The sequence below is a fragment of the Bos grunniens genome, chromosome 9, assembly GCF_055505025.1.
Source record: "Bos grunniens cultivar Pamir isolate PY7600 chromosome 9, Bosgru_T2T1.0, whole genome shotgun sequence".
Taxonomy (NCBI): Eukaryota; Metazoa; Chordata; class Mammalia; order Artiodactyla; family Bovidae; genus Bos; species Bos grunniens.
Window position 1 is genome coordinate 42790678 of NC_141173.1, and position 26558 is coordinate 42817235.

The 26558-nt window shown below is 39.6% G+C and overlaps 1 protein-coding gene and 1 long non-coding RNA gene across 2 annotated transcripts in view; both read left to right on the forward strand.

Moving 5' to 3' along the window:
- The first annotated feature begins 5504 nt into the window (after nt 1–5504).
- Nucleotides 5505–26558, forward strand: part of SNX3 (sorting nexin 3) — a 48415-nt gene continuing 27361 nt past the window's right edge. Inside the window, exon 1 of the mRNA XM_086317460.1 lies at nt 5505–5787. Within this exon, the coding sequence (XP_086173586.1) occupies nt 5626–5787 (162 nt within the window). The 5' untranslated portion in view covers nt 5505–5625. The remainder of the gene's footprint in view (nt 5788–26558) is intronic.
- On the forward strand, nt 10994–13300 carry LOC147365872 (uncharacterized). The gene is made up of 2 exons (XR_015132967.1): nt 10994–11167; nt 12210–13300. It is a non-coding gene; the product is annotated as an uncharacterized LOC147365872 (long non-coding RNA).

The window sequence follows — 26558 nt, forward strand, 5'->3', positions numbered from 1 at the left end:
AACTTACAAAACAGAAACACAGACACAGAAAAAAAAAAGGGAAAGGATGGGGGAGAGGGATAAATTAACAAATACACACTACTATATATAAAATAGATAAACAACAAGGATTTACTATGTAGCACAGGGAACTATATTTAATATCTTGTAATAATCTAAATGGAAGATAATCTGAAAAAGAATATATATAAACACACATATATACATATACATAATATATAATGCAATTACTTTGCTGAACACCTGAAACTAACACATTATAAATCAACTATATTTCAATTCAAAAAAATTAAAAAAAAGAAAATCCTCACAAAAATGAAATTACGATCAGTTGACTGTTCAGTGATCTCTGAATAAACAGGAATGGATGATCTTAGTGATCGGATCTACCTAGCTATGATAAGCTAATACACTACTCAAGGAACACACAGTAATACAGGCAAATTGACATAATTTGTCTAAAATGGACCATTCAGGTCAGTTCAGTCGCTCAGTCGTGTCCGACTCTTTGTGATCCGATGAATTGCAGCACGCCAGGCCTCCCTGTCCATCACCAACTCCCGGAGTTCACTCAAACTCATGTCCATCAAATCAGTGATGCCATCCAGCCATCTCATCCTCTGTTGTCCCCTTCTCTTCCTGCCCCCAATCCCTCCCAGCATCAGAGTCTTTTCCAATGAGTCAGCTCTTCGCATCAGGTGGCCAAAGAATTGGAGTTTCAACTTTAGCATCATTCCTTCCAAAGAACACCCAGGACTGATCTCCTTTAGAATGGACTGGTTGGATCTCCTTGCAGTCCAAGGGACTCTCAAGAGCCTTCTCCAATGGACCATTAGGAAAACATAAAATTGGTTATAGTCTTCTATAATCTAGCCCATGCTTAGATTATGTTTGTGTCTTCTCATCCCTACTCCTCGCTTCAATTACCACCCTTTCTTGAGTTAACAGTGTTAACAGTCTGGTGTATATCCTTTCATACGTAGACTGACAGGCTTTTATTTGTTTACCCAAATTAGATCATACTGCACATATTATTCTTTGATCCTCTTTCCAAAATATCATGGATATTCCTCTTCTAATTCATTTTAAAATTTTTATTTATTTGGCTGTGCTGGGTCTTAGTTGCAGCGTCCCTGACCAGGGATCAAGCCCAATGCCCCTGCATTGAGAGTGTGAAGTCTCAGCCACTGGACCACCAGGGAAGTCCCTCCTCTTCTAACTCTAATAACTAAAAATAGGTATACTCTAACATCTTAAATAAAAGTTAAACTATTTCATCTACTCTATTATTTAATTTATATATTACATGTAAATTACATAAAAATATTATATACTTTCCCATAGTTTGAATATACTATAATCCAAGCATTTCTAATTCAGGCTGTTTTCAGTTTTCACCACCACAAATAAAGCTGCCATAAACATTCTTGTGGTTACATTCTTAAGTACTATAGTCTCTTGCAGCAAAAGTTGGATTTGGGGATCAAAGTTTCCTAAATACTTTTTCCCAAATATCTTTAATTTTGATAAATATGAGCAAATTGTCTATTTCCCTATAGTCTCCATAACACTGTTTCTGATCTTGTGGGGGTTTTTTTAGTTATTTATTTGGCTGCACTAGATCTAGTTGTGGCCTGCCTGATCCTTAGTTTCAGCTTATGAAGTCTTAGTTGCAGCATGCAGGATCTAGTTCCCCTACCAGGGTTCCAACCAGGGCCCTCTGTGTTGGGAGTGCAGAGTCTTAACCACTGGACCACCAGGGAAATCCTTGTTTCCCTGTTATTTCCCTGTTACTTGTTATTTTTGCCAATATGCTAGACAGAAAACAGTATTTCATATTTGCTTAGATGAGGATTTGATTCCTGGGTCGGAAAGATCCCCTGGAGGAGGGCATGGCAACCCACTCCAGTATTCTTGCCTGGAGAATCCCATTGTCAGGGGAGCCTGATGGGCTACAGTTCAAGAGGTCCCAAACAGTCAGCCATTACTGAAGCAACTTAGCACGTACGCACATTTATTTGATTAATGAGATTGAGCATATTGTTCTCATTTACTGTCCATTTGAATTTCTTTTCCTAAGAGAGAGCAAAAAATAGTGGTTACATATGTAAATACTGGAGTTAGTTTTGCCATTCTGTACTCAAGTTATTTTGCCTTTGTGCCTCAGTTTTCCCATTTTTAAAATGCGGACAATAATAGTACCCACTTTTAGAGTTATTATGCAGATTTGATAAATTCATTATCTGAAAAAGTATAAAATAGGACCTATCCACATTCTTTGCCCATTTTTCTATGGGATTCTTTTTCTTATCAATTTATGGGGAGTTCTTTTCACATTAGGAATATTAGCCTTTTACTATCTTACTTGTTACAAACATATTTCCTTCAATTCTTTTATTATAATGTCTTTTTTAAAAGTAATTTTTACAAAAAATTTATGCACTTAAATGACTACTTTTTCTTTATAGTTTGTTTCCCATATTGCTTAGGAAGCACTTTTTTACTCAAGGTTGTACAATTTTTCTCCTAAAATTTCTCTAAACACACACACACATATTAATATTTGAATTGTATCTTGGAATTCCCTGGTGGTCTAATGTTTAGGACTGCATGCTCTCATTGCTGAGGGCCTGGGTTCAATCCCTGGTTGGGGAACTAAGATCCCACAAGCCATGTGGTGTGGCCAAAATAAAAAAAACCCACCATCAACAATAAATAAGTTCTATCTGGAATTTTTTCATATATGGTATAACACAGGGGTGGGCTTCCCAGGTGGCTCAGTGGTAAAGAATCTGCCTGAAAATGCAGACGATGCAAGAGACCTGGGTTCAATTCCTGAGTCGGGAAGATCCTCTGAAGAAGGGAATGGTAACCCACTACAGTATTCTTGATTGGAAAATCCCACAGACAGAGGAACCTAGCAGGCTACAGTCCACGGGTCACAAAGAGTCAGACACACATAATGCAGGGGATTATGCCAGAAATACTTCCCCAATGATTTGAAACGCTCCCTCTGTACTACACTCTATCTTATACACAGCCAAAACCATACTCTTGTGGCCTTTTTTTTTTTTTTTTGGTCTGTGCTGAGAAGCTTGTGAGGTCTTAGTTCCCAGACCAGGGATCCAACTGGGGCCTTGCAGTGAAAGTGAGGAGTCTAACCACTGGACAGCCAGGGAATTCCCTATGCTTTTGCTTACAGTTAGTCTTATAGTTAAGTTTTAACATTTGGTAAAGCAAATCACATTTTTCTTTTCATGTTCATGGTCTTCTTGGTTAATCTCCAACATATGAACTTAAAAAAGAAAATTCTTGTCCACTACTACCCTATGCACCCAAGGCAAAGTAAAACCAACTGCAGTGGGATTCTGATTCTATTTGCATTATTAATAGTAAATTAGGTGATTTGTTTTATATTAAGTCCTCCTATCCAAGAACATGGAGTCTTTTTTATTTAGGTTTTGGCTTATATCTTTTATTAAAATTTCATAATTTTGTTTCCTGTAGCTCTTGTGCCTTCCATTCTTGTTTTCTTTTTTACTTTGGTCTCTGTTATGAATATGATATTTTTCCCATCTCCAGTCTAACTAGACATTGCTTAGAGGAAAACTATAAATTAAATTTGATACCTTCATTCAGTCACTAAATTTTCTTGCTAATTCTACTAGCTTACTCTTCATAGGTTTTTCTAGGAATGCAATCATATCGCCTTGAAAAATAAAGATGATTTTTTTCCAGATGTTTATCCTGGGAAGCTCTTTAGCTGTGTGACTGTGCTGCTATTTTCTGTAGATGCTACTTCACTGCAGGCAATTGCTGCTGCCCAAAGCTACTCTGCCATGGCCTCCAATGAGACAGAAGCTTTCTAAGCAAATATCCCATAATTGCTTTGTTCAAGTGTCATGGATGACAACACAATAGAGTGGTTCTTGGTCTCTCAGGTCTCACATAGTTCAATTCAAAGAATCATTAAATACATTCTTGAGCTCACTGCTGTAATCATACCTGTCAAGTTTCCCTTTGGTCTCTTGCAACAGAGTAAGTATGCCCTTATTCTGGGAGTCCTGTCTGGGCATACTTACTCTGATATTACTCTCTCTTGGAGAGATACACTCAAAGAACTTCGCTGACCAACTTAATGAGCTTGTTGGGTCACTTTCATTCACATTACCCAGTATTATCTTCTTTATAACATTAATCATATTGGTAGATGTATTACTTATTGGTTTATTATTTGTCTACCCAAGATAGACAATATATTAATACAAAACAATTAACCTGATGAGATCAGGGAATTTTAATGTCTTCCTCACCCTTTTACCTCTAATATCTAGAGTTGAAAACACCTAGCAGGTCTTCAGTAAATCCTTGCTTAATGAATGAATGTTGAGTTTTCCTGAAAAGGATTGACATCATGCTTAAGTAATTTTTTACACCAACTTTTCTGAGCATTGCTAAAGATGCAGGTAATTTTTTAGTTTAAGGGACAAATCAGATTATTTAAAGTGAATAAGTTTTCTGAAACTCAACATATAAAGAAACGCAAAAAGGGTTATGAAACCGTAACAAGAGAGATAACTCCCCAGGCAGGGATAGACATCTGTCCTTTTACCTCAATGCTCAGTTTGCATTTGTCGGAGATTAACTATGATCTACTTAATTGTTTTGTCGTTTTTTCGTTTCTGATAAAGGTTATCTGAATTCCATTTCAAATGCTGCAGCAATATGTTTACCACTTTTTTTTTAATTTACTGTAACTGTGTGGTAAGTGAAGGGGAAAAGCTGCAGATCACTCGACCATCAGAAATTCAAGGCAAGTTTCAGCCCATATATTATCTTGTTTTAGAGGACTGATCAGTCTCCCCAAACGGCTTGACCTTACGGTATGATCTTATGAAGTAGTTTTTAGACCACTCTACCACAATTTACCAAGCCAGACGCATGTACGGTAAAACTATCAAATTGATGTCAAAAATCACTTGAGGCATTAATTCAAAGTTATCTATCTGGAAAGGCATTTTCAGTGGTTCACAGCGAGACGGTGGATAGGTTGGCATTGAATTAGCGTAGGCAATTTTGCTCGGACTGTGGGCAAACCTCCCCTAGCTCGCCATTTAACTTTTGTCCCCGCGTCTTCCAAGGCCGCGAAGATCTCGTATAGTGCTCTTTCCACTGCTCCAGGCCGAGGCCGACACGGAAACTGAGCCCGAAGGAGCTCTGCCTCGGCCCGGCGGGGGCGCGCTCGCCCGGTGCATTGTGGGCTCTGTAGTCCGGCCGGAACCTGTCCGCACCTACAAGTTCCAAGCCTGCTCTTCCCCTCCTCTGCCTAGACCCAGTCCCCTTCCGCGGCTTCCGCTGGGTCTCCCGGGTCTCGGGCGCGAAGTTCCGACAGGTCAGCTGTTTCCCTCCAGGGCACAGGAGGCGGAAGCCGGAGGGACGCGGGGAGGAGCTACGCGCGTGGGGGTGAACGCCCGCTCTACGTGCTCGTTCGCCTTGCGACCGCTGCGCGCGAGCCCGGTGTCCCCGCGGCGGGCAGCAGCAGCAGCGGCGGCGGAGGTGTCGGTAGAACGCGGAGGGGGCGGAGGGAGTCCGCGGCGCGGCGGCGGCGGCGGCTGCAGCAGCGAAATGGCGGAGACCGTGGCGGACACCCGGCGGCTGATCACCAAGCCGCAGAACCTGAATGACGCCTACGGGCCTCCCAGCAACTTCCTCGAGATAGATGTGAGCAACCCGCAGACAGTGGGGGTCGGCCGGGGCCGCTTCACCACCTACGAGATCAGGGTCAAGGTGAGGCCGTCTTTTCCCACTACGGAGAGACTCCTGTGGTCCTGGCTGTCCGCCGCGGACCCTGGAGCGCAGACCCTCAAACGGCCACGGCCGCCCAGGCGGGGCCCCCTGCTGTGATGGTGGGGCAGACTTTTCCACGGGCGGGGTCCGGGCCAGGGCCAGTCTTCGTGTAGGGCTTTCGTGCAGGGCTTGGATGGGAGCTTGTAGGGTGAGCTGAGGCCAGCTCTGGCACTTGAAGAAGGTACTCGGAGAAGAGGGCGTGGGTTGAGCGCCGCTGGCCCCTCAAGCAGCTGATCTGGGAAAGACATTTGAGTTGGAAAGGGGTAGATCTTTCGAGAACACAGCCCTTCATCGGGAATGGAGCTATCTGTGACTGAGAAAGAGGGTTTGCGCAAAGTTGAAGCCAATCCGGTTTTCTTTTCCTGGAGACTATTCCCCCCCCCCCAACCCCCGAGTTGGCCGAGCCAAGCTGATTCCTCTCAGGCCCTTCCGTGCTACCAAACTCACCTAGATTGCACGCTTTTCTGAACAGAACCTTAAGAAAGTTTACAAAAGCCTGTCAAATTTGGTAGGGCTGAGCCAGGTGAGAAAACGGTGATGGAAAATGATTGACCTTAGTATTTTGGGCCACAACTGTGCTAAAGGCTGAGGAGTGGGAAGTGTTGCCTGCCTCACAATCAAGACTACCACTGCTTTAAGAAAAGCCTGTTCATTTAGGGATCTTGCTCTCCTAATTTCGAAATTTGCACTTCACTGAATGAAAGAATCAGCTGAAGTAGAACCACATTTATAATTTCATAACCAGTATTTGTTGGCAGTAAGTAATTCAGATGATTTGAAAGATGCTAATTGAGTATAGTGCTTTCACTCACACACTACTTTAAAATTAAAAAATTTCCTCATGTATGGAAGTATCTTTAAAAATTAGTTACAGTGAAACGAATCCAGCTGCTAATGACAGTAACAAATTACTAAAAATTAAGCCTAAGAATTTGGTTTATGAGTAATCAAATTTTATGTAACAAATTACTATTAACATTTAAGTGGAATAATTTCTGATTAACGTTCTCATTTTTTGTGTGGTAAGATATAACAGAATATACCATCTTAACCATTTTTAACTGTACAGTTTAGTAATGTTCAGTTTATTCACTGTTGTGAAACTTAGACACTTAAAAATAATTTACTTATGTGTTGCTATAAAAAATGTAATAATCCAACTTAAAATAGAAACTAACCTGTTAAATGTTACAAGTCACCCTTGTCTCTCTAAGGATGTGTAAAACATGAGTCACAAGCAGTCTTGTTACAGTGAAACTGCAGAATCTGAATTCCAGTGTACCTAAGGAAGCACATTGTCACCTAAGCCTAGTGGAAAAAAACGAGGCATTTTTTTCCCCTTAACTTTTGGAATGGTTTTGGGTTGCCTTTAATATATCGCAGGTTGTAACTGAAAAGAACTTCTTTTACTCTCATTCATCAGCATATTTTCCTTTATTTCTTGTGCTACAGCAGAGCTTGGTATTCCTGTTTCTAAACTTCCAGAGCTAGTACTTCCTGTCACACAACTGAAGTGGAATCTCCTGCCTCCATTTCCTCATTTAATAACTTTGTGTTTGTCATGCTGAGTTCTTACATAGTAAATGGACTTTAAGTATAATAACAGTTTTTAAAAAAAATTCATCTGATTTTTATTACCAAATAGCATATGTGACACTTTAAATTGTGTTTATGGTATTGTCATTTGTATTTTGAAGAAAGCAATCCTTTTTAAGAGTGATTAATAAGTTAAGGAATTAACAGAGTATACACACCTACACTGGTTTGTTAGATTATGTACACCAGATTGTTGTGTGTTAGTAACTGTTAAGTCATAAGTGCTTGTGCCTTCTAAGAAAATATAATTGAGTTTCTAGTCCTTATGAAATGTCATTGGGGATTCTCTTAATAATGTAATGTGTTAACTTAAAATGCAGGACACCGTATAGTAAGATATTAGAACTTATTTTAGCAGCATGTGATTTTTGAGAGTAATTAAGGTACAGCTGCCAGTGAGATGAATAGGTAAGTCATTTTGTCATTTATTACTACTTTTCTAAACTGTTCCTTCTCTCCCTAGCCCCTGCTGCTTGCCTTCTGCTGTTGAATTTGACACGTGTCAGACCATTTTATGTTCCAAAGTTTGGGCCCTTAAACTATCCTATGGTTACACTCTAATTTTAGTCTTGAGAAAAATGTTCCATTTTATAGAATCTGATTGAAATTACTCTAATTCACAGAGTAATTTTATCTGGATGATGGCACTTTAGAATGCAAGTTTCCCAATCTCCATTTATCTTTTGGTTTGAGGATAGTGTTTAAGACTATTAGGATCTCTTGATTATCTCTGTGCTTTTAAAAATAATTGATACAGTATTAATGTTTTTTAAAATCATTCTAATGGTAGGCATAGCAGAGAGCACCATAAATGATTAAAGGATTTGGAAAGCTCAGGTTCTAGAATTATTTTGGCATATTAAAGAGAAAACTGAAGGGGAAATTCAGTCACTGTTTATGAAGTTTGTGCTATAATGTGGCTTTAATTTTCTGAAGATTCTAAGTTAATTAAGGTGTATTGTACCTAGAGAAAACTGCTTTGAACCAGAGTTAATTTAAGGATTTTTCTTGAGCTCTGAGTTCAAAGAATAACTGAGTAAGGTACAAAATCTAAGGTCCACTTCCCTTCTGTAAAATAGGTGTGCTAATAATAGTACAGTTGGTTCTTTGTATTTGAGGATGCCGGTTCTGCATATGAGTATTCAACCAACCACAGACCTAAAGTAGTAGGAAAAAAATCCAGAAAGTCCCAAGAAGCAAAACTTGAATTTGCTGCATACCCGCAGCTATATATATATAACATATGCATTGTGTGTTAGGTATTATAAGTAACCTAGAGATAGTTTAAAGTGAAAGAGAGGATGTGCGTAGGTTGTATGCAAATACTAAACCATTTTATATAAGGAACTTGAGCATCTGCAGATTTTAATATGGGGGTGTGTGCGTCCTGGAACCAGATCCCCCATGGATACTGAGAGATGACTGTACCTACCTCAGAGGACTAAATGACATAATACACATAATTCTCTTTAGCACAGTGATTGGTATATAATAGGCACTCAAAAGTTGCTTCTTTCTAAATACAGCTACTTCTAAATTAAAAGTCATTGATCAGCTGACTACATTCTCTACATTAATGTGCAGGGGTGAGTTACTAAAATAATTTGATTTCCTTATCAAGAACTCTATTTGTGTCATTCCATGTGGGAAGCTGTGATGCCATTCAGAATGTAGTAAAATTTCACACTTAAGACCAAAAATATTTAATAGAAGTCTCCATATTTTAAGGTGGGGGCTTCCCACATGGTTCTAGTGGTAAAGAATCTGCCTGCCAGTGTGGGAGACCCAAGAGACTCAGGTTCAATTCCTGGGCCCGGAAGATCCCTTGGAGTAGGAAATGGCACCCCACTCCAGTATTCTTCCCTAGAAATTCCATGAGCAGAGGAGTCTGGTGGGCTATAGTCCATGGGATCACAAAGAGTGAGACACAACTGAGCAACTAAGCACCTAAGCACACACAGACATATTTTTAACATTATCACCTGACATGCTTCTAAAAGTAGCTTTTTTAAGTTGAGGCATATTGAAACATAAAACTGAATAGTAAAGTTTTCTAATAAACCTTGTACCAGGAAAGATAATGAAAATAGCATCTTGACAATATTTGCCATTCTAATCTTGTATTGGTAATTCTTCTCTGGATGAGTCCTCTCATTTTAAATTGAGTCATTAATATTCTCTTCAGAAATAAATTAATTTTTAGACTTGTTTTTAGGGTTTATGTGAATTAATTCTTAAAGGGCTAAAATAGTATTTAAAAGAATCAAAGCATTTTGGAGCCGAAGGACATCTGCAGAATCTAGGTAGCTTTATCAATTGACCATGAAAAGTCTGATATACATCTTTGCTGCCAGCTATGGCTGACCTCCAGGATCTCTATCAGGGAAAGATAGCTTTAAGAGTCTGTTCTTACCTAACCCATCCCTTAATGTGGGGGGAGTGAGGCAGTGGCAGTTAAAAAGTAGCTCTGTTATATTGTGTTAAGGGATCCTGTTTTATATTGTTCGTTTTGGCACATAAGGGAACCAAGACACAGAAAGATGTCTCTTACCCAACGTAAATCATTAATATCTAACTCAAGTCAAAGTCAGGGCTCCCCTGATGGCTCAGACAGTAAAGAATTTGCGTGCAATGAAGGAGACCTGGATTTGATCCCTGGGTCTGAAAGATCCCCTGGAAAAGAAAATGGCTACTGACTCCAGTATTCTTGCCTGGAGAATCCCATGGACAGAGGAGCCTGGCGGGCTGCAGTCCATGGGGTTGTAAAGAGTCAGACACCACTGAGTGACTAAGCACGAAGCTCGTGTGAGTATCAGAGTCAGGGTTGGATTTGAAGTATTGTGGTCCACATTCTGTATTGCTTCACAGCTTCAGTTCATTTAAACAATATATTAAAACCTTTTTTATCTACAGCCTGGTGTTGGAGAACCCTCAAGTGTCTGAACCTTTAGAAGGAAGTCTCAATGTTAGTGTCCTTGAGACCTAAGAGTTGACTGTTCATTAATCCACAGTAGATAAGATGCACCCCAGAAAAACAAAATAGCTGAAAAGAACTTACTGTTGAATTCTGTGCTATGATGAAATCATCTGAAGAAAAAGTGTGTTGTTGATTGGCTCAAAAGAAAAAGTGTGTTGTTGATTGGAAATGCTTATAAAAGGCAAGCTTCTTCTCATGTGAAAGGTGGGGGAATTTATCACCTGCGTACCTGTTGTGTTCAAGACAGTTTGCTATATATGTAATTTGATCTTTGAGTAACCAAGCAGAGCAAATAATATCTTTGTTTTGCAAATGTGGAAGCTGAAGTCATTGTTGATCCTCATCTCTTGTTCCTCCCTCATTCTTATTTTAGTTTTGCTGAACTACTTATATCTCCCAAATAAGCTGACTACTATCCAGGCCTTTGCATACACTTCCTCCTCTATCTTGCTTTAGCAGCCTTATCTGGCTATCATTACTTGTCCTGCAGAACTCAGCCTTGCTTTTACCTTTTTAGAGATTTTGCTGATCCCTGGAATCTAGACTGGATTTCCTCCTTGTGTGTCTTTGTAGCCCTTTTAGGATTACATTTGTTTGCTTGTATGGGCTTCCCTGATGGCTCAGATGGTAATCCTGCAATGCAGGAGACTCAGGTTCAATCCCTGGGTCTGGAAGATGCCCTGCGGAAGGGAATGGCTACCCACTCCAGTATTCTTGCTTGGAGAATTCCATGGACAAAGGAGCGTGGTGAGCTTCAGCCCATGGGGGTTGCAAAGAATTGGACATGACTGAGCGACTTTCACTTTTTTTCCCTTTAATTCCTGTTTCTTCTGTAACCTTCTAGAGGACAGGGACTGTCATGATCACCCTAACTCAACATCTGACATTGTGCTTGACATGTAGTGGATACTTTAGGAATAAATGGAGTTTAGGAAGGTTGAGTAACTTGTCCAAAATCACAGCTATTAAATGGCAAAACTGGGATTTGAATATAGATTTTCTGATCTTCAGAGGCCATATTTTTTCTTTCACCCTCACTGAACATTCATTATCACCTGGGGAGCTTTTGAAATCCTTTAGATTCTTTTTTAATTGGGTTAGGGTGGGATTTGGGAAGTGGTAAATTAAAAAGCACCCCAGCAAGGGCACCTTACTGATGTGCAGCAAGGATTATACCTGGTGGCACCAGGCTCTCTGTCTTTTGAGTTATGACAGGCAACAGAGAAGTATGAAAAAAAAAAAAAAATGGAGCTGCAGTGGTTAGTAGCCTCAATGGGATTTTTAAAAAGGCCAATTCTAGGGTGGTAGGGGGAGGGAAGGGAGAAAAAGAAGCAGATCCTTACATGTAGCAGAGAGGAAAACCAGTGATATTGGCCAAAGATGAAAACTATTTTTAAAGGGGAGACAATTTAGATACTATCAAAGCATGCCAACAACTTAGCTTTGGGGGAAGGAGAAGCATTTACTACATTCAGCCAAGCCTGATCTTTTCACCCCTGTCTTATGCCATCCATGTCTGTATCCCTGTGTAATAATCATGAAAGTAAGCCAGAAATCAGGAAGAGACAAATTTATATACATTTAAGAAATCTTTGTATTTTAGTAGTATTGCCACCCTATACCTTTAAAGTGTAAAATCTACTAGTGCCTAATTTTCAGGTATTTTGGTGATTCCATGAGATTTTTCATCTCACTTTCACAATCATACTTATCAAAAAAAAGGAGTGAAATGTTATTTTTAGATACTTTTATGTTTGTATTATAATATGGTGCTACTTTGCCAACAAAGGTTCGTCTAGTGAAGGCTATGGTTTTTCCCGTGGTCATGTATGGATGTGAGAGTTGGACTGTGAAGAAGGCTGAGCACCGAAGAATGAATGCTTTTGAACTGTGGTGTCGGAGAAGACTCTTCAGAGTCCCTTGGACTGCAAGGAGATCCAACCAGTCCATTCTTCAGGAGATCAGCCCTGGGATTTCTTTGGAAGGAATGATGCTAAAGCTGAAACTCCAGTACTTTGGCCACCTCATGTGAAGAGTTGACTCATTGGAAAAGACTCTGATGCTGGGAGGGATTGGGGGCAGGAGGAGAAGGGGACGACAGAGGATGAGATGGCTGGATGGCATCACTGACTCTATGGACGTGAGTCTCCGTGAACTCTGGGAGGCCTGGCGTGCTGCGATTCATGAGGTCGCAAAGAGTCGGACACGACTGAGCGACTGATCTGATCTGATCTGATCTGATGCTGCTTCCATGTAAGCAGAGCCAGCAGTTTTTTGACTATCATATAAGAAAGATGGTATCTGAGAAAATCAATACTGTAATCCTGGTACTGCTGTTTATGGATTGCTTAGTTAAATGATTTAAAGCTTTCAGCCAAATAAGGTGTTCTTTTAAAGAAATATTTAACTTAGAACCTATTAGGACAGCATAGTAAAATATGACATATGGTCAGTTAAGGTATAGTTTGGACTGTTCTCACAGAGACCTCAAAAACTGAGTTTATTTTTTCATGTGAAGAAGTCTTGAGCAGTCCAGGGCTGGCATTGTGACCTGACTGTGAGCTTCCTGGTATCACATCCACATTCTAGGCAAGGTGAAGGCACATTTCTGGCCCATTGCCACATTTGGCTATAAAGGAAGCTGCGGAATTTAATCTAGCTGGGCAGCCATGTGAAGAAAGGAGGAACAGACACTGTTCTCTGCTTCCACACAGTGGTAAAGAAGTAATCGGGTCTGTCTTCTAGGCTGTGGCACTGGCAACATTCTCATCTTGTCTTTTTTTTCCTTTGTTTGCTGATGACTGAGATTTCAAAGTTTAGAGAAAGTTTATTTGATTTGTAAGAAATAAAATTTGAGCTCCTTTTAGTTTTGACATCCTTGAATGTAAGTTGGGTTTTGTTTGTTTGTTTTGATGTAAATAAATTTGATCCCTTCCAGAGAAAATTTTGGTGAGTAGAAAAAGGAGGCAGACATGAAGACATGGCATGTTCGATAGAAGTATGTCATGGGGTCGAGTTTGGGTTAGAAGTATGGAAAATACATGATTAACTTTTTTTTTTTTGCCTTCAGTGACTGTTTAAAGCTATGTAGGAGGTTTTACTTGGGACCAGCGTTTTAGTTGATGACAGTGAGTAATGGAGTATATTGTTTGAGCCATCTAAATGAGTGAGGTCAGTGTCTCTTACCAGGGAATCCTAGGAAGACAAGATCACTTTAATAAAATTACTTAGTGCCTAACAATACTGGAATGATCACTTTCTAATTCTTTGCTCTCTAGACTTTTATAAATGATGTAGCATCTCTGTTTCCTTGGCTTTCCTAAAATTATTCCACACCTGCCACCTATAGCTTGTTTACTTTCTGTTTTTCCCCTTCCTGTCCTTACGGGATGAGCTTCTCTGTTCTATAGTAAGTTTGGAAATTCTAATTCATTTAGAGGAACAAAGGAGCCTCAAAGTTCGTTTTTTTATGTCTAGTTCTCAATATCTCCTCTTTGCCATGATATTACGGATCATTTTCATGTGGAAACAAAGATAAAAGTCTTGTTGGCTAGGCATACTTCTGTGTATCACCAGACCTTTGTTTAAATTTACACTCAAAGATTTCCACCATGTTATATAACAGAAAACAGTCTTAAAACACTGATCACTATAGAACAGGGATCAGCAGCTATGGGCTTACCTATTTAATGTTTTATTAGAACACAGCATATCTTTTAATATTTTGTTTACATAGTATTTACAACCACTTTTGCACTGAAAGGACAGAGTTGAGTAGTTTCAAATAACTGTCTTGCCATTTGGGAAAAAGTTGGCCAGTCACTGGTCTATATTTTATGTAGCTTTGGAATAGTGGAAAACAAAGCACTTGGAGAATCTTATTTGATTGTAAAGTGTGGTCCTATTCTTGGGTACTGAATGAAATAGTAGGTGCCATTTTTTCCTTCTAAAGGTCGAGTTTTTGCAAAGACACAATCTAACCTTGTGAGTCATTACATCTACTATTCATATTAAGGCCAACCACAAAGAGTTTCAGTTTGTAAAACTAGTTTTCTCGCTTGAAGCCTTTTGTAAACTCCTTTGAATATCTAGAGAGAGAGAGTTGGGGCTGATAGAAACTGTTAGGTAGCTAGTTCATGGTGGTTTAGTTTCAGTTGATAAACCAGTGACAAAACTGAAGGTGGTGCCTGACAAAACTAGAGTCTGTTCTAGCCAGGATTGGGGTTTAGATATTTTCTAGCTCAGAATTAGTTGTTTAATACCATATCATCATTTAATGTTTTGTGTTCTTACATGGTAATTGTTTACATGTTATAGCAGTATGCCATTATTAAATGATTAAATTGGTATTAGTTGGACTACTGATGTGGGTAAGTTTAATGTGTGAATTGTAGAAAGGGGTTAAGTTGAAAATTGAGGAACTGTGATATTCTCAAAATGGAACAATATAGTAAATTGATAGAATTTTTCTCTTAGTTTAAAAGGGCAGATGATGTTGATATACTTAAGCTGAAATAAATTGTAGACATTTTCACTTAGATGTTAGATATGGTTCTTATCTGTAATCTGTGTATTTGCCCAGTTTTATTTTCTTAAGACTCTAATCAGTTTTTTCCTAACTACATTTCTTTTTAGATTCAACTTAACATTTGAGTGGCTCCTGTGGGCCAGTTGTTTTATTGAGCACTTGGAATGCTATGGTTGGATGGTATCACCAACTCAATGGACATGGGTTTGGGTGGACTCGGGGAGTTGGTGATGGACAGGGAGGCCTGGTGTGCTGCGGTTCATGGGGTTGCAAAGAGTCGGACCCGACTGAGCGACTGAACTGAACTGGAATGCCAAGTTTAAAAAAATGTGGTTGCTGCATTTAGAAGTTCACACCAACCTGAAACAGGACTGGATGTTTTCTTTGATCAGTTTTCCCTAAAACTGTCCAATAAATGAACATTTATGAACCACCTAGTACATGCCAGTCACTGTGTTAATGTATGGCTTGCTCTTAAAGGCAGGAAGCTTATAGACTGGAACGTAGGGAGGTAGGTCAGTTTGATTCTATTCAGTTCAATTTAATGATACTACTTGGTGAAAACAGTCATAATGTTCAGTAGGAACCCAAGCCTGCATGCAGGACCAGGGGTGTAAGGGCAGAGAGAATAGCTGTCTTTTCCATTGTCAATGACCTGCCAAAGTCACACAGTATTAATACTGGATTTTGACCACTTTATGCCCTGGGACCTGTTGTTACTGTCTGGCTCAAATGTCTTTCCCTACCTCTTTATTTATGGTTTGTTTTATTTTAAGCATGTTTTGGGCAGTTGCTGTGTCTCAAGCTGGTATGGTAGGCACTTTATGTTTTCTTTGATATAGTTTTAGTTATCTGCCTCTTCTTAGAAACTGTAATGGCTTTTATTTCCACTTAGAACAGATCATAAAAATAGCCAGGGTCATTCTTATTTAACAGTCATTTCCTGTATCAGCCTGATCATGCTTTGTGATACAGCCATGAAAGTCTACCTGCTGTTCTCCTCTCCCATCTAACCCAAATGACCTTCTTTATTCCTCCTGCCAAAAGCTCATCCAGATACGTACACATTGTAGACTGGTTTTTCCCAGTAACCAATATTATGTCAGTTGCATAACTAACCACCCCAACTTAATGACATGCAACAGTGATTTATTTCCTACCATTCTGTGGTCTGGCTGGGCAGTTTCTGTGTGCTCATTTGTGCAACTGTTTTGAGCTGGAGAGCTGGCATGTCTGGCTGTCTGTCTCCTGGGGTGCCTCATTCTCTTCCAGATGGCCTCTCATTCTCCAGTAGGCTCTACTGATTTTTTTATTTGGCAGTCTTAGAATAGCATTCCCAGAGAATGAAGATAGAAAGTTGCAAGACCTCTGAGTTTTAGGCTTAGAAAACTGCTTGTCACTTCTACCACATTCTCTTGCTCAAAGCAAGTCATAGGCTAGTCTAGATTCAGAGGTGGGGAAATAAACTCCACCTCTCAGATGAAAGTAGCTTCAAAGAATTTGTGGCAACATTATCTACCATACGTTACTTGTTAGGAATCTTCAAATGTCATAATTGGTGGCACCTGTGGCTTGGGTTATTGTGGGTGCAGAAATAACTCCCCAAAGATTTCTGCTTCCTAATAACTAGAATCTGAATGTGTTAACATATGAGAATGTTACCTTTGGAGATATAATCAAATTAAGGATCATGAGATGGAGAGGTTGTCCCGGATTATCTGGGTGGGTCTAGTATAATCACAAGGGCCCTTATAAGTGAAACAGGTGGGAGAGTTAGTCATAAAAGACGTGACAGTGGACGTAGAGGTTGGAGTGATCTAATCGCTGACTTTGAAGATGGAAGAAAGGACCATGGGCTGAAGAATGCGAGTAGCCTCCAGAGGCTAGGTAAGACAAGGAAGCATATCCCCTAGACCCTCCAGAAGGAATGCAGCCCTAGTGACATCTTGATTTGTCCCAGTGAGACTCATTTCAAGCTTCTGACCTCCAAAACCATAAGATAATAAATATGTGTTGTTTTAAGCTACTAAACTAGTGGTAATTTGTTAAAGCAGCAATAGGAAACTAATAATAGTGACATGGCCCTGTCTTAAAGATAATTTCCAACAGAAGGAAACACAATAGACTCACTCCAAGAGAATGAGAGTCAGTGGGGACTGGGCTCAGCCTGATTCTGAGCCTTGGTTATAGGCCACACAGCCTTATCTTTCTTATCTCCATCAGAATCTAGCACCATCAGCTCTCATTATCCCTTGCCTTCTAGTCTGCCAAGATGTTTTACCAAAGGCATAGAAAAACACTTTTTCTCATGGAAAAAATTGAATGTGTTACTTTAATCACCTGTAGAGGATTATTTTTCCAAACTATAGAGAAAATTACTAAAAGACTGTTGCTTTGGCTGTTCATGTGTAAGTCAAAATTAACAATGCTGCATGACTAGTGTATTTTTTAAAAAGATTGCGTATAAGAGAAAGAACCGCATAATCTTTGATTCAGTCATTTGCCCTTGCTGTTGTGATCTAGTGCCTTTGTGTAAGAGAGTGCTAACTTCTGAGACTAGACAAGTAATGTTCTGGGTGATGAATATCTTAGCTTATTAGCTCTTGATTAAAATTTAACTTAGAAAAAATTTCCTACTCTATTGTAAGGTCTTTGACCCTCCATAATTTCAAGCCTAGTCTTAAAAACACTAGTATCTTCCGTTCACTGCACACCTTAAGAGAAAAGTATTTTGACCTTTGCAACTTGTGATTCTAGGCCTCAAAGTCTAAAATATATTTAAGGATTTCAAGCAGTGAATGTATAACTATACAATTTCTTCAAATGTCACATATTTTTTTTGTTGTTTTTGTTTTGAGAAGAAACCTGAATCTTGATAAGGCATTCATTCAAAATGAACAAAAACAATCTTTTGAAAACTCCTACGTTGATTTGTGACAGAATAAATTTTTAAATATCCAATTATGAAGCCCATAAAAATATGTATCAAACATATGGTACCCAGAGTTTCAAGAATGTCAAAGCTAACAGTATTTTAGAAGGATTGTAATTATATAGAATCTGATCAAACAAAATTAAGAAAAATTTTATAGGTTGAAGTAGGACATCAGTTACGAATATACTTCAATATATTAGAATGAGTATGTTCTTCAATTTACTTTTCTCTAGAACTTCTGATATTTTTGTCTAAAACAACTTTAATACAATAGCCATTCGCTATATTGGGGTATTTAAAGTTTAAGATTCAAATTATCAGACATCTCTTTGTCCAGTTTTCTTGGCATTGACATTGACTTGTATGATTTGTCTAGTTGACTATAGTTGATACTGGCCTCAGATATACAGGATGGCTCGTATATGAAGGGGCCAGTGCACTCAGCGCTTTTTAACCTGTGATTTTGTTTTGCTTTTTAACCTGAGATTTTGTTTTGCTTTTTTACCTTTTTGTCCTATCTCACTGTTTCTGGTTAGTGGTCACTCACAATCTGGTCACTGTTAGCCCTGTGCCAAACTCTAGGTGTAACTGACTTCATACACATCCCATTCTTCATTAAGAATAGATAGATTTTCTTAATCCAACCAAACAAAGGTTAGAGACTTACTTTCTTGATAGGACCTTTTTATTAACTATCATCTGGTTTCAGAGATATCTTAGCAGTTTTTTGATATCAGTATTACTAGAAAATTAGAAATTTTGATATCAGTATTCTCTGCCGGAGTCCGCAGAGACATTTTGTTGTTTAGTTCATAGTTGCTGTTATTTACTATTGTTATCTCCTACTCTTGCCCTGACATTACATTTGTTTCTCTCTCTCCATCAGTCTCTGTATCGGGCTCACTACTGCTAATCCACCATCTCATTTTCTTTTTGAGCTTTAACTAATAGGTCTGGCATAGTGTTTTAAGTATGCTTCTCAAGGAAGCTAGATTTCTCTCCCATTTGATCTAAACATCTAGGACAGTCTTTCCCAGCCTAGTGTTGGTAGAAGGGAACAGGAGGCAGACTGGAGCAGAGGACGTTGTGGCAGAAGAACAAAACAACCTACTACTGAGGCGCTACTTATGTAGCACCTTATGTACATTTTTCTAGAGCTTCTACTAATTTTGGGGGAGATACTGTTTAATGTATTCTAAGAGCACTTGAACTATGAACACGAATTCATGCCTGGTTTTACACTACCTACTAATTGAGTGTCCTTGGGCAGTTAACCTCTCTGAACCTTTTGTCCATCCTAAGATGAAAGTGTTAGGATCTTCCTAAAATTAAATGATGTGTGTTACGGACTTTTAAGTACTGTCTTGTTTATTTAATACTAGCTGCTGCTGTCATTATCTGAGAATTGGCTCTAGGTTTTTATTGCACTGTCAGAAAAAAGAAGAGTGCTGATTTCAGTAAAAGATTAGTTTTGTAACAAATATATTACCGGATCTGCATTTTTTTCCCCCCAAGCACTCTGATTTACCCTTGGAGTTGCTTAATGAAAGGTCAAAACTCTTAAGAATCCAGTTACTCATTATTATTTTTTTGAGATTTATTTACTTTTTTTCCCCCTGCTGTGCTGGGTCTTTGTTGCTGCACCAGGCTTTCTCTAGTTGGAATGCGCGGGGGCTGCTCTTTGTTGCGGTGCCTGGGCTTCTTACTGCAGTGGCCACACTTGATGTGGAGCGTGGGCTCTAACCACATGGGCTTCAGTAGTTGCGGCATGTGGGCTCAGTAGTTACAGCTCCAGGGCTTTGTTGCTCCACGTCATGTGGGATCTTCCCCGACCAGGGATTGAACCTGTGTCCCCTGCACTGGCAGGTTTATTTTTAACACTAGACCACCAGAGAAGGCCAGGTACTCATATTCTTATAGAATGTATTCTTTTAAACATGGGAGTTTTGTCAGCGGATGGTAGTGAGGGTTGCACAACAATGAATGTACTTAACGGTGCAGAACTCCATACACATAAAACGGTAATTTTTATGTTATGTACATTTTACCACAATAAAAAAAGCATAGAAATGGATAATAGAGGAGATGGTTGTTGTTTAGTTGCTAAGTCATGTCTGACCTTTTTGTGACTCCATACACAGTAGTAGCCTGTCAGGCTCCTCTGTCCATGGGATTTCCCAGCTAAGAAAACTGGAGTGGGTTGCCATTTCCTTCTCCTGTGGGGGAGGGACAGTTATTAAATGTGTATCTTCTTTCCTTTCAAGTTACCAAAGCCAAGGAGGAAAACATTTCTTTAAAACTTTTTGCCAAGAATCTCAGTTCTTTGGTCTTAAAATCAGTTTTATCTGATACTTACACAGTTACTCCAGCTTTCTTATGGTTAGTTGTAAGCTGTATATCATTTCCCATCCTTCCACTTTTAACCTGTTTTTGTTTTTGAATCTTAAGTGCGTCTCTTGTAGAGAGGATATAAGTTTTTTATTCAGTTTGATAATCTGAATAATCTGCCTTTTGATTGGTGTATATAATCCATTTTGTTTTACAATTGTTAAAATTTTTTAATTGAGGTACAGTTCATGTATATTATATAAGTTTGAAGAGTACAGCATAGTGATTTACAATTTTTAAGGGCCATACTCCATTTATAGTTATTAAAAAGTACTGGCTGCACTCCCTGTGTTGTACAGTATACCCTTGTAGCTTATTTATTTTATGCACAGTAGTTTGTACCTCTTAATCCCCATCCCTATTTTGCCCTTCCTTTCTTTTCTCTTCCCACTGGTAACTGCTAGTTTGTTCTCTATCTGTGAGTCTGTTCATTAGTTTTATTTTTTAGATTCTACATATAAATGGTATCATACAGTATTTGTCTTTGTGTGTCTGACTTAACATAATACACTCCGAGTCCATTGTTGTCGAAACTGGCAAACTTTCATTATTTTTAAATGGCTGAGTAGTATTCCACTGTAATAAACACTTACACACGCATACATGTATACTAAAAACCGTATCTTCTTTATCCATTCATCTATTGATGGACACTTACGTTGCTTCCATAATATGGGAATTGAAAATAACGCTGCTGTGAACATTGGAGAGCTTGCCAGGTGGCTCAGAGTAAAGAATCAATCTACCAATGCAAGAGACTCCAGAAATGCAGGTTTGTTCCTTGGGTTGGGAAGATCCCCAGAGTAGGAAATGGCAGCCCGCTCCAGTATTCTTGCCTGGTAAATTCCATGGACAGAGGAGCCTGGCAGGCTACAGTCCACAGGGTCTCAATGAATCAGATACAATTGAGCCCACTCACCCACATGAACATTGGGGTTGCACACATCTTTTCAAATTAGTGTTTTCTTTTTTATCTGATATTTACCCAGGAGTGGAATTGCTGGGTCTTACTGTTTTCCACAGCGGCTGCACCAATGTATATCCTCACCAACAGTGTACAAGGGTTCCCTTTTCTTTACATCCTTCCCAGCATTTGTTATTTGTGGTCTTTTTGACAATAGCCATTCTGACAGGTGTAGGTGATATCTCATTGTGGTTTTAATTTGTGTTACTCTGATAATTAACAGTGTTGGGCATCTTTTCCTGTGCCTTTTGGCCTCCTGTGTGTGTCTTTGGGAAAATGTCTGATCAGTTCTTGTTTTTTAATCAGCTTGTTTGCTTTTTTGCTGTCAAGTTGTGTGAGCTTTTTATGTGTTTTTGAGATTAACCCCTTATTGGTCATTTCATTTGAAAATATTTTCTCCCTAAATCCGTTTATTAAAAAAAAAAAATTATTTATTTGGTTGTGCCAGGTCTTAGTTGCAGTATGTGGGATCTTCTGTCTTCCTTGCGGTACATGAGTACTTTTAGTTTAGCAACTCTTAGTTGTTGCATATGGGATCTAGTTCCCTCATCAGGGATCAAACCTGGGGCTCCTGCCTTAGGATTGTTGAGTCTTAGCCACTAGACCAGTAGGGAAGTCCCTGCATTTATTGTTAATGAAATCACCAGTATGATGGGTTTATTTCTGCCATTTTGATACTTGTTTTCTATGTCTCATGTTTTTCTCTGTTCCTCCTTTACTGCTTTCTGTGTTAGATATTTTCTGTTTTACTGTTTAAATGCCCGAGATTCTTTTTACTTCTTAAAAATTATTGTTAGTGTTTGATATTGAAATTACAGTATGCCTCAGCTTTTCTCAATGTACTTCAGATTAATACCAACTTAATTCCAGTGAAATAGGAACCTTGGTCCAATACACTTTCTCCTTCCTTTGTGCATTATTGTTGTATATGTTACATTTGTATATGTTAGAATAGTACAGTTTTATAATTGTTTTAGGCAGTTGTTTTTTTAATCAGCTAAGAGAAAATTTTATTTTTTATTGTCTTACATGTTTACATATGTAGTTGCCTTTATTTGTTGTTGTTTCGTCGCTAAGTCATGTCCAACTCTTTGTGACCCCATGGACTGCAGCACAACAGGCTTCCCTGTCCTTCACCATCTCCTGGAGTTTGCTCAAATTCACGTCCATTGAGTCAGTGATACTATCTAATAACCATCTCATCCTCTGCCGCCCTCTCCTTTTGCCTTCAATCTTTCCCAGCATCAGGGTCTTTTCCACTGAGTTGGCTCTTTGCCTGAGGTAGCCAAAGTATTAGAGCTTTAGCTTGAGCATCAGTCCTTCCAATGAAGATTCAGGATTGATTTTCTTTAGGATTGACTGGTTTGATCTTGCTGTCCAGGGGACTCTCAAGAGTCTTCTCCAACACCACAGTTCAAAATCATCAATTCTTCGGTGCTCTGCTTTCTTTATGGTCCAACTCTTACATCCGTATATGACTACTGGAAAAACCATAGCTTTGACTATATGGACCTTTGTTGGCAAAGTGATGTCTCTGCTTTTTAATATGCTTTCTAGGTTTGTCATAGGTTTCCTTCCAAGGAGCAAGTGTCCTTTAATTTCATGGCTGCAGTTACCATCCACAGTGATTTTGGAACCCAAGAAAATAAAGTCTGTTACTGCTTCCACTTTTTCTTCTTCTAATTGCCATTAAGTGATAGGACCGATACCATGATCTCATTTTTTGAATGTTGAGTTTTAACCCAGGTTTTTCACTCTCCTGTTTCATCTTGATCAAGAGGATCTTTAGTTCCCCTTCACTTTGTGCCATCAGGGTGGTGTCATCTGCATATATGAGGTTATTGGTACTTCTGGCAATCTTGATTCCAACTTGTGATTCATCCAGCCTGGCATTTTGCATGATGTACTCTGCGTGTAAGTTAACAAGATGACAATACATAGCCTTGATGTACTCCTTTCCCAATTTTGAACCAGTCTGTTGTTCCATGTAAGGTTCTACCTGTTGCTTCTTATCCTGCATACAGATTTCTCAGGAGACAAGTGGTCTGTTATTCCCATCTCTTTAAGAATTTTCCACAGTTTGTTGTGATGACTTTAGCATTTTCAGTGAAGTAAATGTTTTTCTGAAATTCCCTTGTTTGCTCTGTGGTCCAACAAATGTTGGTGGTTTGATCTCTGGTTCCTCTGCCTTTTCTAAATCCATCTTGTACATCTGGAAGTTCTCAGTTCATGTATTGGTGAAGCCTAGCTTTAAAGATTTTGAGCATAACCTTCAGATCAGATCAGTTCAGATCAGTCGCTCAGCCGTGTCCGACTCTTTGCGACCCCATGAATCGCAGCACGCCAGGCCTCCCTGTCCATCACCAACTCCCGGAGTTCACTGAGACTCACGTCCATAGAGTCAGTGATGCCATCCAGCCATCTCATCCTCTGTCGTCCCCTTCTCCTCCTGCCCCCAATCCCTCCCAGCATCAGAGTCTTTTCCAGTGAGGCAACTCTTCACATGAGGTGGCCAAAGTACTGGAGTTTCAGTTTTAGCATCATTCCTTCCAAAGAAATCCCAGGGCTGATCTCCTTCAGAATGGACTGGTTGGATCTCCTTGCAGTCCAAGGGACTCTCAAGAGTCTTCTCCAACACCACACAGTCAAAAGCATTAATTCGTCGGCGCTCGGCCTTCTTCACAGTCCAACTCTCACATCCATACATGACCACAGGAAATAGCCTTGACTAGACGAACCTTTGTTGGCAAAGTAATGTCTCTGCTTTTGAATATGCTATCTAGGTTGGTCATAACTTTCCTTCCAAGGAGTAAGCGTCTTTTAATTTCATGGCTGCAGTCACCACCTGCAGTGATTTTGGAGCCCAGAAAAATAAAGTCTGACGCTGTTTCCACTGTTTCCCCATCTATTTCCCATGAAGTGATGGGACCGGATGCCATGATCTTCGTTTTCTGAATGTTGAGCTTTAAGCCAACTTTTTCACTCTCCACTTTCACTTTCATCAAGAGGCTTTTGAGTTCCTCTTCACTTTCTGCCGTAAGGGTGGTGTCATCTGCATATCTGAGGTTATTGATATTTCTCCCGGCAATCTTGATTCCGGCTTGTGCTTCTTCCAGTCCAGCGTTTCTCATGATGTACTCTGCATAGAAGTTAAATAAGCAGGGTGACAATATACAGCCTTGACGTACTCCTTTTCCTATTTGGACCCAGTCTGTTGTTCCATATCCAGTTCTAACTGTTGCTTCCTGACCTGCATACAGGTTTCTCAAGAGGCAGGTCAGGTGGTCTGGTATTCCCATCTCTTGCAGAATTTTCCACAGTTTATTGTGATCCACACAGTCAAAGGCTTTGGCATAGTCAAGAAAGCAGAAATAGATGTTTTTCTGGAACTCTCTTGCTTTTTCCATGATCCAGCGGATGTTGGCAATTTGATCTCTGGTTCCTCTGCCTTTTCTAAAACCAGCTTGAACATCAGGAAGTTCACAGTTTACATACTGCTGAAGCCTGGCTTGGAGAATTTTGAGCATTACTTTACTAGTGTGTGAGATGAGTGCAATTGTGCGGTAGTTTGAGCATTCTTTGGCATTGCCTTTCTTTGGGATTGGAATGAAAACTGACCTTTTCCAGTCCTGTGGCCACTGCTGAGTTTTCCAAATTTGCTGGCATATTGAGTGCAGCACTTTCACAGCATCATCTTTCAGGATTTGGAATAGCTCCACTGGAATTCCATCACCTCCACTAGCTTTGTTCATAGTGATGCTTTCTAAGGCCCACTTGACTTCACATTCCAGGATGTCTGGCTCTAGGTCAGTGACCACACCATCGTGATTATCTGGGTCATTTTGTACAGTTCTTCTGTGTATTCTTGCCATCTCTTCTTAATATCTTCTGCTTATGTTAGGTCCATACCATTTCAGTCCTATATCTAGTCCATCTTTGCATGAAATGTTCCTTTGGTATCTCTGATTTTCTTCAAGAGATCTCTAGTCTTTCCCATTCTGTTGTTTTCCTCTATTTCTTTGCATTGATCGCTGAAGAAGGCTTTCTTATCTCTTCTTGCTACTTGCATGCTAAATGAGCGTGACCATACTGTAGTTTGAACATTCTTTGGCATTGCCCTTCTTTGGTATTAAAATGAAAACTGATCTTTTCCAGTCCTGTGGCCACTGCTGAATTTTCCAAATTGGCTGACATATTCAGTACAGCGCTTTAATTCTTTCCACCACACTAAGTACAGAATTATTTGTTCTTGTGTTTGCTTTTAGCATTCTGAATATTCCACTGCTTCCTGGTCCTCATTGTTTCAGGGGAAAGTCAGCTGTTAATCTTTATTAGGGGAGGTTGGAGGGATATGATGAGTCATTTTTCTTTCGTTACTTTCCAAATTTTCTGCTCATTTTTGTCTTTCAATATGTTATTTATTTATTTAGAACTGTGCTGGGTCTTTGCTGCACTCAGGCTTTTTCTAGTTGCAGAGAGTGGGGGCTACTCTCTGGTTGTGGTTTTCAGGCTTCTCATTGCGGTGGCTTTTCTTGTTGTAGTGCATGGGCTCTAGCCTTGTGGGCTTCAGTAATTGTTGCACATGGGCTCAGTAGTTGTGGCACAAAGGCTTAGTTGCTCCTCCGAGGTTTGTGGGATCTTCCTGAACCAGGGTTCGAACCCATGGCCCCTGCATTGGCAGGTGGATTCTTAACCACTAGACTACTAGGCAGTCTTGTCTTTCAACATTTTTGTCTGTATGTCTGTAAGGTCTCTTTATGTTTCTGCTACTTGGAATTCATTGAGCTTCTTGAATGTCAGATTAAAGATTTTAGTCCAGTTTGGGGAGTCGTCAGCCATTATTTTGGAGAAGGCAATGGCACCCCACTCCAGTACTCTTGCCTGGAGTATCCCATGGACAGAGAAGCCTGGTAGGCTGCAGTCCATGGGGTCTCAAAGAGTCGGACACAACTGAGCGACATCACTTTCACTTTTCACTTTCCTGCATTGGAGAAGGAAATGGCAACCCACTCCAGTGTTCTTGCCTGGAGAATCCCAGGGACGGCGGAACCTGGTGGGCTGCCATCTATGGGGTCGCATAGAGTCTGACACGACTGAAGCGACTTAGCAGCAGCAGCCATTATTTATTCTTTCTTTTTTTTTTTGTGAGATTCCTATTTTACCTGTGTTGGTATGCTTTATGGAGTCTCACAATAGAAAATCTGGTTGATCTGTCTTCACATTTGTTATTCTTTTGTCTGCCGGCTCAGATCTGCTGTTGAGCCCCGTCAGTGAAATTTTCATTTCAGTTATTGTACTTTTCAGTTCCAGAATTCCAATTTGA